General features: G+C 33.2%; 1 protein-coding gene across 1 annotated transcript; it reads right to left on the bottom strand.

Annotated features, from left to right (window-relative positions):
- Positions 1-2,058: 2,058 nt before the first annotated feature.
- On the bottom strand, positions 2,059-13,234 carry LOC130814481 (prefoldin subunit 6). Its single transcript, XM_057680561.1, has 5 exons — positions 13,026-13,234; positions 12,838-12,908; positions 12,629-12,753; positions 7,755-7,815; positions 2,059-2,350 (listed from the first exon to the last, which is right to left on the bottom strand). The coding sequence occupies exons 1-5, from the start codon at positions 13,102-13,104 to the stop codon at positions 2,294-2,296; spliced, it is 393 nt and encodes a 130-aa protein (XP_057536544.1). The 5' UTR covers positions 13,105-13,234; the 3' UTR covers positions 2,059-2,293.
- Between the last annotated feature and the right edge of the window lie 1,239 nt (positions 13,235-14,473).

The raw sequence follows: 14,473 nt of genomic DNA, 5'->3' as shown, positions 1-14,473 counted from the left end.
CTGAGAACTATTTTTAAATTCTATGCTATAAGGATATTTCATATGTTTATAAACATATTTCAAAATGAATAAGGTGAACACAAAGAAACAAAAGCAGCTTTAAAGTCGTATATTATCTTTATTTTTCTCAATTTGCCTCATTTTCTATTTTACGGTCATCTCACTCATGCTATCTCATTCTCTATTTCCAAATAGACCCTACTATTGTATTTCAAATCTCATTTGTACATTTTACAACGCTTTTAATTTCATCCATTCAATTTAATCTTTTCTTCCTTAAAAACATCACTTTTCTTCCTTAAAAACATCACTTTTCTTAAATGATGCCAATCCATGGGAAAATAGTAGTAAAATGCAAACCTAATCACTCCTTCCAAATAAAAGACAAAACCCGACGAATATTGTAGTTTAATACTTGTATTTCATTGATCTACGTAGGGTTATTGGCAAATGAATATTGATTGTTGGCTTTTTTTTAGTTAGCTTGTTTAACCGGTTAAAAGTATTGACTTCTATGTTGGCTTTTAAGCTAGTGAGATAAGCAAATTGTTTAAGAGATGTTAGGTAAAATAAGATATTAATAATTGGTTGTTTATTAGAGAAAAAATAAGTCAACAAGCTAAAATTCAATAAAAAAAAGCCAATCGAGTAAACTTTTTCATTTTTGCTAAAAGTCAACTTTTCAACTGGCTGAAGTCAATCAATTAAAAAGTCATTTACCAAGCACCCAGTGGCCAGTAGTCTGATTTGAAAAATGGAAGTTAGGAGCTCTCCAACAACATAATGTCTATACATAAAAGGGAAAAGATAATGAATCACATTTATCATGTTCAGGCAAAAACTCAAGAATGCTAGAAGCTAAATAAGCACACTACAACTACAAATGTAACACCACTAAAAACAAACCCCTAAGTGCTCTCATCACTTATCAGTATCCAAAATAACTCAAATAGACCCTCTACACGGCATACTTTACTTAAAATAAACTAACAAGATTATGATCATGCACTTACGTGATTGGATTCATGCATGGACCATCATTGAGCAGTGGCGGACCTATATCAAGCCCCACAATAAAATAATAATTATACCAAATTTGTTAAGAAAAACTGTAAAAAAAAAAAAACTGAATACCTCAAGTAAGAAAATGATATAGCTCTTCCATACTTTTTGTGTTTTCATCTTATTATCATAGTCAATTTTGATAATCGTTACAGCCCATTTGGTAATCAGTATAAAATGATGGAAATGGTAATGGAAAGTTAGTGTAATTTTATCTATTGATAAATTTAATGACCATGCTTATTCTCCCTCAACAATCTCATTTTCTGCACAAAAATTCATTCGAATACATTAACATTAGACATGTGGTATTAGGTGGTAATGAAAAATTGTAAACAAAAAAACATTTTTATGATTTAACTTTCATTAGCATGGAATGACATGATATCATAAAAATTTACACTACAAATCTTTCCTATCACCACCAATTAATACCGATAACCAAACGGGCCACCAAGGTTAAAATTCTAGGTCTGACACGGACCACAATACCAGATTCTAAAGCTACAAAAAATGAGAGTGGAGCGAGGACAGTCAGTCCATGCGCGTGCCAGCCTTTGGCAAATAAAATTACATTTCATGTGAAAAGAATTACATTCTTTATGGGTTTATGGAAGTAAAATCAAATAAAATCTAAGGTTTTTATGGCTGTCATATGAACTGACATGAATATGATGTTACCTCAAGAAGAATATGCTTCCACTCAAATCTTCAATGGAAATGAGAAAGCTCAGTTTTTGGTTCACATTGCCTGCATACAGATTCTCATTGGAAGACAAAGATACCAAATGTATACTCCATATATCAAAAACTCAAGCTGTCCATCATTTCGGAGTACATAATGGAGTTTCAGCTGCTCTGAAAGTCTGAACGGAGCAGCACTTCCTGACAGCCATGATAACATATCTTACGAGTCTTAAGCGATAAAAATAACGTCAGATCAAGTAAGATTCGGAAAAAGATTACACGTTCAAATAACATCGATGCAAGTTTGAATAAGTTGGGATAATATCAAAAATTAACCTTAATATTAATATATAGATTTCTTAGTAAGAGCAGTTGTCATTATGACCAAAAATATTCATCATACTGCAAACCATCTCATAAAATTGGAATAGCAAGATTCCATCACAATCAACCCTTAAATTTCAATAAGAAAAAAGTAACTGAAGAAACCTACAGTTGTGGATGAATGAATAAAACTCCTGGAAAATGCACTTCTACATGCTAACTAAACCTTGGCTTTTCCAGCTTGATGAGCTTGAATTTTCTGTTGAATCTTCAAAATCTACAATAGAAGCGACAGACAGTTCAGCACCTCCACATAGAAATGACTATAAGACGAACAAAATTGCTCCAATAGTAGGAATGCCTTTAGCTAAATTATGTAAATTACCCGAAACCATAACTTTTCAATGTGACCATTGATTCATAATTCTTTGGTTTTGAATTATAACGGACTACAATATAAATGGTTCATTGAATCTTGTACATTTATTCATGTGAAGTTGCACATGATGTCAACAATCAAGGATCAACCAAAGACACCCTCTTTGTGCATCTCCAGCCCCACCAAGGTGGAAGGCTGGAAGTCACTTGGTGGCATTAAGGCAATACAATGTTGTTGTACTAGAAGAGTATCTACCATATGAAACTCAAGTAAAATTAACTGAGTTTGAACTACATCACTGCCTTAATTAGTAGCAAAATACTTGTTTATGAGAGCAGCGGCAAGAAGTAAGCATCTTAGATGCTCCATGAAATACGTAGATTAAAGAGGGTTAAGATCCAATCAATTAGTCCGTCATTTTTGGAAAAATTACCAATTATTTTCTCTCTTTTTTTGTTTAATGTACACATGTTTTCTGGTTATTAATATCAATTGTAAAGCTACAAATCCAAGTGAATAATTTCTGACGGAAAGGATTGGTAAAAGATGAGATGAAATCAGCCTCTAGCGGCTCAGAGCAGACTTAATTTAGTAAATTCAACCAAGACAACTGACCCCAGGAGCTATACCAAAGCAGCATAACTTTGATTGTCTATCAAAATAAAGCATATATCATTTGATTTGCTAATCCCACTACCAATGACATGATATAACTAAAACAAATGAGCTCAAGGTTTTCAATCTACCTATCAGGAGACATCAATTAGATGCTTTAAACCAATATGTATCACATTCTACACACTATTTCGATCACTAAATATCCATGTAGCTGACAACATTCAGAAGGTTTGATCTGTGAGAAACACGCAGACAATCACTCGATGTCCCCTCAGCTGTGATTCATGAGGAAAAATTGAATAAAGCATGGAGGAATAGATATTTCATTTTTTACTTTGAGAAGGTGGTTGCAAGGCAGTAATTGGAATTCCCCTTGCTGATTTTAACTTCTCCACATTGAAGTGGTCCATAAACGGCTAGGAAAGTTTTTCACAGATTAAATCCTACAAGATTCCTCTCAATAAAAAGATTAGACCAAAGGGTTTCTGTGCAGTTCCTTGCGGTTTTCTTCCCTTCTATGTCTTTCCCTTCCTTTTTACATGCAAATCAGACAAAACCAAAAACACTGTAAAGGATAAGCCTTAATTAATAATTAGCAGATCTCTTTTTTGCTAGTGCTTCTTAAAGAAACAAGACCACCATTTACTAGACAAAAGACTATTGGCAACAAGTGACATCAACAAGAATGAAACGAATCCATTGCTCAAAACATCACATGAGACCTAAATGGGCTTTGTCAGGGAAATGGAACAGTTACATGATTTCAGAGCGGGCCATGAGTTTAGTGATTGCTGCCTTGACACAGGTGACAGAAGAAAGAGACACATCTTGGACAAGATACCAGCTAGGCTTGGATAAGAGAGCCTCACTTATACAAGCTCCATAACAGCATGAAAACAAAACAATAGACAAGGAGGAAGAAAGAGCCACATCCTGGACAAGTATCCAGTGTCTCATTTCTAGAGCCAAGATAATACTGTAGTTGGTGTATCAGAGAAACTGTAAGAAATTCTTTTCAATAGTTGAGAAATGAGCCAACATATAGTTTCTCCATCAGAGAAACTGTAGGAAAAACATTTTCAAATAGTTGAGAAAAGAAAATATGCAGAACACCTCACTTTTAATATATTTTCTTAGGAAATCCATGACTAAACTTCATTGCTTTCCCCAAGGCCCCAAATTTGCAAAATTACAGCTATTGTTTTACGGAAGGGCCAAAAAAATAGGGTAGAAGGCAGAAGCCCTCCCAATTGGAGGATTCAGAACACATTAACACTTACAGAATCTTTATGATCAAGCCTTTTTCAGATTCACAAGTTCAACGCTTTCGACTTCAGCACCTGTGAGACCACTGGTATATGTATTTAGGGGAAAACCTATACTCTTTTTTTCCTTGTTTTGATAGTAGTACATGAAATGCCAAAGCCTTAATCCCAAGAAATAGCTTTATGTATGAATAAGTAAAACAAAAATACTTCCTCCGTCCCAATATTATGTTCTACTTTCTTATTTGAGCTATTTTTGTATTTAGTCCACTTTTCTTTTATAAAAAAGAAATTTGTATTTTATAATATTTTATCAATACTAGAACCTCACATAATTCCAATTTCTTTATAACTTTGTACTTTTATCAATAGCTTATCAATACAAGAGCCCGTATGAACCCCCACTTGTAAAATGAAATTGAAAAATAATATTGGGACGGAGGAGTATATGACACTTCAAAGACTTCAAGAATTCTAATTCAAATCCTACTTGAGTAAAAGAAGCGTAAAAAGAATATTTAAAAGGAAAACAACAAAAATTGAAAATTCGAAAATGTTATACTTATTCCTTCTTCCTTGCGTTTAGATTATTATATGATTATGGGGGTTACACATTTAAGTCTGACAACTTATATAGCTACTTGTTCGAATAATCCCCACCTAAACCCTCCCTCCAATAGAAAATAATCATGGCTACTAACGATCTCTCACACTGATTCTTTTTAGTTCATGTAACTGTACCAATGCTTTAGCATTAAGTATTTGGCATCATTGTAATTATTGTGGTATACTTGTGACAAACAAGCCACAATACACAAACGCCATGCAAGCATTTCCTTGAAGCTCCTTACCCTCTCCAACAAGAAAAAAGAGAAAAAAAAAAAAGATAACTTTTAAATTTAAGTGTTCTTGAACAATATTTTTCATGAGCTAACATTTGAATACGATAAGTTCGTTTTCATGCTCAATTTGGGAGGAATCGTCTCACATTTGATCCATTGAGAATGCAATTCTAATCCTTGCAACTCAAGTATATAACTTCTACACCTATAAGTAGGATAAGAAAAGCCTTCATCCCAAAATATTGGGGTTCACTACATGAATCAATTATAAATTTCGAGGTCATCCACATGAATTCTCCAATTATTTCATCTTATCTTCCGTCATCCAAATTTCAATTTTCTATCTTTCTTACTGGTTTGTCAAAACTCCATTGTTGCACATGGCCAAACCAGCTTAAACAATTCTCTTTCATCTTATCCTTAATATTTGCAACTCCTAAATATTTTCTAATGTCTTTATTTCGAATCCTATCCTTCATAGAACATTGATCAAATTTTGATATCCAAGTTATCTTCCACAGAATATCACTATCTTTGTGTCACTTGGACAAAGGAACAAGTTATATACATGGCCAACGGCGGCCCAAGCATATCCGTAAGAATTGGGTGCATAACATAGAACTATAGTGGATGGTCATTTTAAACCCTTCACAAAACACCAACATAACCACTGCAATGAAGAAAGACATCAACCAAAAAAGGAGGCGACCTTGACATAATATTCCTTGCAGCAAATATATCAAATCAGGGTCAATTGAAAAAGATGCATCCACCGCATCACTCAATAATAAATCTTTTCGTGCGTGTCATTATACATATCAGCACACAAAAGAGGATATGCAATTAATTCAAAGATAGAATTATGGCAGAAAGTTCTGAAGATAAGATTTAAGAATTGGAATATGAAGATTAAATTGGAGGAGAAAACTGCACAACAAGAATCCTCAATGAATATATGACCTTACAAGGTTTAGAATGGTGAAATATATGTGGATGATCTAGAAGGTGGAAGAACTTTCTTTCACATTTAAAATGTAGAATCCCCCACTCAAGAAACTCTCTTTTTCTCTGCCTCCACCCACCTGATATGCACTCAACTATTTAAGAGGTAGGATAATTTAGAAGACATTGAAGCTCACAGAATAAAAAATATTCAAATCAAAACAATGTTATTTGGACATTTTTTAACCCTGAAAACCAAGACGTCATTTAGTAGAGAAGAAGTGCTTTTTGGATGATGAGGTAAGATTTTATAAAATGTAGAAACTTGGGAATTGAGATTCTACATTAAACAGCAGAATCACTGGATGTTACAGATTTACAGTTAGCAGTCAAAATAATGTTGCAGGAGATAAGAAATCATCAAAACCATGAAGAAAATAAAGAAAAATAAGATAAGAAAAAGCTTAGCAAACTCATAAAAAAACCAAAAAAAAAAAAAGAAAAAAAAATAAAAAAGAAACTTCCAATCCCTTAATGTAGATGCATGAGTCTGGAATTATAAACATTTCCAGCAAAACAAATATGAGTACACATTTTGGCATCAAGGCTTTGGCATTGTTGTAGCATAGAGTAATTGTATTTGAAACTATTAAAATAAAATAGAAGTTATTATGTATACAACAATGGAAGTTATTTTTCGAATTTTGAAGTACTACGTTGGTCAAACAAAGTCAATGATATCAAATATAAGGCAGGAAGGCTATCATAGGATCTTCTTACAAAAACTTGGAAGTTTATAAATTGAAGAAGTTGAAGCAAAAAATTTTCCTTCGGGATAAAGATAAGAAAATTTTCCTTCTGGATAAGGTAAGATATAATAAGCTAACAGGAGTCTGTAAAAAGGCTAGAGCAGCCACACAAGATTCTTCACAAAATTAATCACAATCCACACCTTCAAATATGAAATGAAGGTTCAAATATACACTAGCACATCAAAAGAGTAGTGTGGTTTGTTGCTTGGTGAACAAAAGTAGGATAGATATAATGTTTTGAGCAGCTGCACAATTTTCTTTCCAAAATCACTCACAACCCACACCTTCAAATATGAAATGAAAGTTCAAATATAAGAAAATCGCTTGCACAACAAAAGAGTACAGTGAAATTTGGTGCTTTGTGAACATAAAGAGCTGAGATATAATGTAATTAAAAACCTGTGGAAAGGATTGTACAGCAGCACAAAACTATTTCAAAAACCACTCACATATCACACATTTAATAATAAAATGGAGATTCAAGTATACAATAGAACATCAAAAGAATAAAGTGGAATTTGGTGCTTCACGAACATGAGGTAAGATACATTGTACTAACAAAAAGCCTGTGAAAAGGTTTAAGCAGCCGGACATAATTCTTTCCAAAATTAAAATTTTTAATTGGGCCTGAAGTACATTCCAAAACTTGTTTGGAATAGAAAGAAAACAAAAATATACTAACAAGACAACAAAACCCAAATGTAATTCAGAATTTTCATAAAGAAAACAACCAGCTGTGATAAAGTGGTAGCGAAATACAAAGAAATAACCACAAAACCATTAAATGAAGTCACAAAGAATATTGAATGATATAAAAAATTACCCCTTCTTTCTTGCTATTCTGCTTTTCTTCCATCTCCTGCAGAGTTGCATCAAGACGTTTCCTGTGAAACAAATAATGAAGAGGCTACATAAATTGCATTTGACAAAAAAACATCCTTTTCTCACAAACCAGATTCACTTGCTTGATCAAAAAGAGTTGAGACAGAGCAAGCCCATGGCAACCACCCTCGACCCTAAACCACCTAACAATCTAAAAAGATGCCTAGAAAAGTTGGCCCCTCAAACAAACAGTAGGTACTTCATGGAGTAAATTGAAGGGGAAGATTCAAAGATATTGGTTTGGTTTCATGACTGTTGATACCTATACACTCATTTCATATCAGGAAGGGAAAAGAACCTTTAATAGTTTATAGTTTTTGCATTAAAAATTACAACCATTATAATCATATAATGTTGTTTCTCTAGAGCTACCGAAGTGCCAAAAAGTCGTGTCCTATCAAATCTGCCGAGTCATAAAGGTTTTTAAATTTATCAAATCGATACAACCTGTATCGAAAAGGTGTAAGAAGTTCAAGGGGTATCTCGTAGTGTCAGTCCACATATGCCAGTATGAAGAACCACATCAACCCCCCCGTTGCCACATCATCATAACCGTTATCTGGTTCGTGAGCAAAACTACATTTTTGAGCTTTGAAACTACCAACAAAAAGTTAAAATTTCAATCTTGAGAACTTTATGACTTCAAGATAACCAAAATTTTCAGCGAGCTCAGCTGTCAAGGCCACATTTTAGGCTTATTACAACTTCCAACTGAACTGGTCAACTCATTATACACCATTAACAGACTTTTAAACCCTTAAAACTTGATGAATTATTATCATAACTGAAAACCAGATCAATCCTCATCATGAACAGGAAGTATGTCATCAACATAGTTTCACTTGAGGAACTGAATTTCAATCATCTACGAGAGGGTCAACTTCTCCCATTAAATGCAAGGTTCTGATCATGCAGAAAACTGAACTATAGTCATAGTGCAAAAACAAGGCCGCATCATCATGTAAAGGCTTTTTTAGCTTGCTGGTGACCGTCTAACTGAAATATAGGCCGAGAAAACTGTTAATCCATCACAATGACGGTAAATCCATTGTGCGACGCGTTCGAAACCATACTTTTGGACCGTGACTCCAGCACAAAATGAAATTAAAAAAAAAAAAAAAAAGTGACAAGTCAAAAACTGAAATTCAACATGAAGGGATATGTGTATGTGAACTAAACTTTGAGTCATATTGTGGAACGTTCGTGGATGACTCGAGGCCACTTTTCGGAGAGAAAAATTAATACTCATCTGTCTAATCTTCTGAAAACGCAGGGCAGACCTACCAAAATTATGTTGGATTATATCATAGAAAGGTATTGAAGACTCCTAAAGCTCTTTGGACGAATAGGTGTTGTCTTGATATTAGAAGTTGTACAAAGCATAATTACTAAAGAGCTACCTATATAATAACAAGGATCAATCACAGGTATAGTAATGGTGATGACAGTTATGGGAGACATTTTGTGGCCATATATCCAAGTCAAGGTAAATTCAAAAACCTATATAATGAGTTGAGATGCATCATCTGAATATTGAACACTAACTCGCCCAATGTGTCGCATCACAAATGTCCAACACAACACATGGTCGATACTCTAGAGTGGTTCTTAAAAAAAATATTTTAATAGTGTAGCATCCTCTGAGATTCGTGTTGTATGTCGTAATTGACAATATGCGGCCAAATTCAGAACCATGAACCAATAGATATAAGGAGCATTACTTTTCTTGATACTTGACCAACCACTAGCCTCCAGACAAAGCAAGAAAAATAAGATCATCCTTAGAACTACATCAAAAGCTTTGACTTGCATTTTCTAGCAACTTAGAAGTAAACTTTAATTAAGGTAAATCAAATAAACTCATTAACTTCCTGTATATTCTGTTGTCCTTAAACACAAGTTTAGTTAGAAAATACAACAAAATTCAGCTTATAATATAATTACAACTTCTTTTAAAAGTTCCTTAATGCACACTGAAAATACTAAAAAGATACTAAAGGAGAATCTAAATCTTTTATACAAAGAAAGGTATTTAAGTCATATCCAACAAAACAACCTAATTGACGAAATTTTCTTTTTTTGCCTCAGGAGTCTAGAGAGAAAGATTTCAATCTATATGTATTAAGTTCTAAATTTTTTTTAATCCGACATATTACACATTATATTTTTTTAATATGTATTAGGTTCTAAAAGGTCTATTGCAATCTTTGATTTAAATATATGTTGTAGAAAACTTGAATGACCAATAAAAGTGATATTTTACAAGTTAATAATTCGCATTGCAATGCCTGCAAAACGAGTCGTAAAATTTAGAGGTGTTTCCTGTCTGCAACATCGCAACCGTTACCGCAATGCATTTTTTCTATGGTTGTAGTAGTCAAGTTGTAAGGTTGACTTGTAAAGCTTAGTCACACATGAAATGGAGCTAGCTGAAGTGGACCTAGCTATGAAGGAAGTAACAAGAAGCCCAAAGCCCTCCTTTGGACGCATACTATAAGGTGTACATGGATTAATTCTAACTTCACATAATCATGTAAAGGAAATTGAAGAGAAATTGCATAACTCCTCTTAGGTGTGCAAATAGAAGTTGAAATTACACAACCCCAATCATACGACATGTACTTAGAAAAAGTTAAGGAGGATTTATTTCCTTTGGGCATGGATAGATGATTTGGATAATAAATTCTTACTAAAACTTACATCCCATGGAATGATAACTTAGGACATGGTAGCTATTAGACAAGAAGCTAAGATCGAAATTTTCCTCCTAAATAAGTTGAAGTACTGATGTGAGTTAAGGAAGCTATTCAAAGTTGAAGTTGAAATAAAATACAAAGGAGTTACTATATCAATCTAAACATGTAATGAGGGAGGAAGGGCTGAATTTGTTTCCCTCCCAATCATTTGGCGAGTAATTGGAAGCTACATAATTTCTTTGCGAGAAGTTAAAAACCCCTTGGAACCTTTTTCCTTATGTGTATTAGGGATTTAAGGGGTTTTTTCTTGGCTCTTTTCTATAATTAATAGAGGACATAAGAGACATTGAATGAAAATTAATATTGAGCATTTTGCATGTTATGCCTTTCTCTTTATACTTGGATTAGTATTTGAGTTGAAGAAATTTCATTTGCTTTATACACCTTTGCGTTATGTATATATTATCTTAGAAGCCTTTATCTTCTAGTTGTGTCAAATAGATCTTAAAGCCTAGCCAAACACCATCTTTACAGTTCCATCCTTACACACGCATTCTTATCTTCTAATTGTGGTGTGCCTTCACCAATAAGATTACAAATTCAATCCACAAACATTTGTCTCTTTTATACTCCAAATTCACCAATAAGAATATATTCTAATTGTGGTGTGCCTTCACCAATAAGATTACCTATAAGATTCCATTCATACGCATAATTCCCCTCTTCTATACTCCAATTGCTTGAAATATGTCTCTATATAATCAAATAGATAAAGCTATTCTATACTCCGCAAAGCCTTATTTTAATTAACAAATACCTATATTTTGCCTCTTTTGTACTCCAACTTCAAAATTGCTTTGACTAAGTATTGATTCATCAAGCGGATGGGACTAAGGCTAACACAACCTACATACTATAGAAATCACATATCTCCCCCTAAAACCAATGAGAACCCTTTAAAGACCCATATTTTGTCCATAGATTGTCTCGTTCCATTTTTTCAATCTATGAAGCCACGTTATATGGTATAGGAAAATCAAATATCAAATAAATAGCAAGCTACAAAGATGATCCTCATTGATGCAACTCTACTCCTAATCCTCGATCGAAATTTGCTATTAATTGTATGCTAAAAGCTTTTAATGGAATCTCTAATCTCAACAATAAAATTCTAAGGACATACTTGAACAAAGCACTACGAGAAAGGCATCCACCTCACAAAATAAACATATGGGCAAAAGACTCCAAGCATTCACTAATCGTGATGCTTAATTAATAAAATTTAAATTAGCACCATCAAAGACCTAAGTGATGCTTGATGATATTGATATTTTGGCTAAACTTTAACCAAAAAATCAAAATATATTAAACTAAAAATTAAGGTAGGTCATTAATCAAGGCCAACTTATGAGTCAAATGTTGGTGCCACAACCCTTCCACTAGGTTTATTTCACACATCATAAGAACAATTGACATTTTAATTGATGTTAAAAATTTATCATTTAAGGCAAACTAATTGCATCAAAAGGCAAGCGAGACTTACATATTGAAGATCTACTCTAGAAATGGCTAGTTCAACACATAAAAATTAATTTTCCAGACATGAAACAATAGAATGGATAAAGAAACAAGTAAACAGATAAGCAACTCTTAGGATAACAGAATAGATTGCAAATATCTATCCTCTAGTAGGGACATAACAGACTAGTTATCTGCATATCAGCCTATAATGATTGCTCACGAAAATCACGAATTTATTCATACTCTTCCATATAATAATAATACTCATGTTGGATCCTCAGCATTTACAAAGATTACAAACACATACATCAAATGAAAAAACTAGTTATATGGTATTAAGTCAAAATTAAATTATCACATTACATATGCGGCCCATATTAAACGGTGAGAATAGTAATATAAATAACATGTAATGTCGCTAAAAAAAATACTTGACAAGGTTTATGATGGTGCTTGTCCTACTTCAGTCATTTTTTTCACAAAATCCACTCATTCATTATTCACTACTCCAATTGCAATACAAACCTCTCTAAATAATTAAACTACACATATACACAGTAAATAAACACATAGGCAAAAAGGAGTTGATAGAACATACAATTCAGCAGATATATACTCTATCCTTTTGCGCACATTTGCATTTGCCTCAGCCAAATCCTGCTTGACTAAAACAGGACCTATCAACTTGTACACATTCGCATCTTCATTCAACAAATCCAACTCCTGAACCAAATTCAATCTCACCAATTAAATAATTATAATAAAAACAATAATTGGCAAAAAAAAATTAGTAGAAAAACAAAATACCTTGAGAACGAGCTCATTCTCACCGAGTTGGACAGTGTACTTCTTTCTGATTTCATGATTCTTGGCGATATCTGATCTTGTAGAAATGAGTGCAATTAGGGAGAAATAGTAAAGGAAGTTTTTGATAGACTTTAGGAATAAGATGGAAAGGAAATGAATGAAGGAGAAAATAGAGAGATGAAGAATACCTTTTTGAAGTTTACGGAGATCTTCGGCTTTGGTTTCAAGGTCGCGCTGCAAGTCTCTCATGGCTGCTGAAGACGCCATTGCTCTCGATTTTCTTTTCGCACTCGTGCTGCCAATTGCCAACCCTTTTCTACAGTCTCAAACTCTCTGATTCTAAACTGCGGGGTATTCCCTCAAACAAAGCAAGATTTATTATTTCAGTTTTTTTGTTTTTTGGTGCAATTTTTTTAAATAAAATTATTTGGTGCAATTTTTTTAAATAAAATTATTTGGTGCAATTTTTTTAATTAAATATTTGATGCAAATTTAGTTGGTTCAACTTTTCTAACATAATTATTTGGTGAGGTTAATTAACTCCAACAGTCCATATGTTTTACTTGTATTAATATAATAATATTACTTTTAGAAACCGTTTGATTGTCATTAAACTCTCGCTAGAATTTATGGTTCATGACAAGTTAATTCTCTTGCTAAATTTTTAGAAATTAGTATATTGTTCGATGGATCATAAGGATTTTTCATGAACACAAGAGTTTATAATAATCAGAAGGGAGTGAACATAGTTATTAAAATTCTTCAAAAAATTATAGTTCATGAGAAGCTAATTCCTGACTTAAAATTATTTTATTAAACAAGCAAAACATTAATTAGCAACTTCCTACAAATTTAAAATTCCTACAAAACTCAAGTGCAAACAAAAATGAAATAACCATTATAGTAATAACTAATAAATATATTTTTTATGGGATTGTTTTTTTTTTTTTTTTTATTTCAGTTAAAAATCGTGTTTAATAAGTAGTTTATTTAGTTAGTTCACAAATTACTTTTATTTTCTTATAATAGCATATCATACCATCATATAATTTTAACTAATACCTTTTTTTCATTGGGCAGATTATAGTGTTCTCCACAAGGAAGAATTGGGAAGATGGTTCAACATTACTAAATACTAATCGACCTTGAATTCCATCAGTGAAGAGGCAACAACATCGTCGAAGTTTACAAGTCTTTTGCTCCACCCTGACTCATACATGCCCGAACTTGCATATAATACAATGTCCTAGCACGTGCCTCACCATGGCCTCGTAAATCATTTGCTTAAACCCTGCCCCACCCTACTGCATATCAAAAGTCACAAACACCACAAATAGCATCTGTAACACAAACAGGACCATTCCCAATTATTGACACCCAAAAACCATAACTTAATATGGTAGGCTGGTTAGTTGCTAAACCGGCGCTGTTAAGTGTGAGCCAATCAAATTTGACTCAGTTTTCCTGTTGATGTAGGATATGTACAGATGGTCCCTCACAGAGAGTCTCAAGTTTCAAACCACAGTTAGAGAGAAGCCGAGACGAAGGTCGGACAAAAAAGAATGTGAAAAGGAGATACTGGAACAGTGCATCAAAAACCACCATTCTTTCTCACCAAAGAAGAGCATCCATACCG

Source organism: Amaranthus tricolor, chromosome 6, assembly GCF_026212465.1.
Source record: "Amaranthus tricolor cultivar Red isolate AtriRed21 chromosome 6, ASM2621246v1, whole genome shotgun sequence".
In the NCBI taxonomy this organism is placed as follows: domain Eukaryota; kingdom Viridiplantae; phylum Streptophyta; class Magnoliopsida; order Caryophyllales; family Amaranthaceae; genus Amaranthus; species Amaranthus tricolor.
Note: the sequence above shows the minus strand (reverse complement) of the source record. Positions and strands in the feature narration are given on the sequence as shown.

Bases quoted from the DNA above. Each gene is read 5' to 3' on its own strand.
- LOC130814481 (XM_057680561.1), bottom strand. From the start codon at position 13,104: ATGGCGTCTTCAGCAGCCATGAGAGACTTGCAGCGCGACCTTGAAACC. The intron at 7,816-12,628 runs GTATGTTCTATC...TTTGTTTCACAG, and splicing joins GAGTATATATCTGCTGAATT to GAAACGTCTTGATGCAACTC. The intron at 2,351-7,754 runs GTAATTTTTTAT...CTTCTATTGTAG, and splicing joins AGAATAGCAAGAAAGAAGGG to ATTTTGAAGATTCAACAGAA.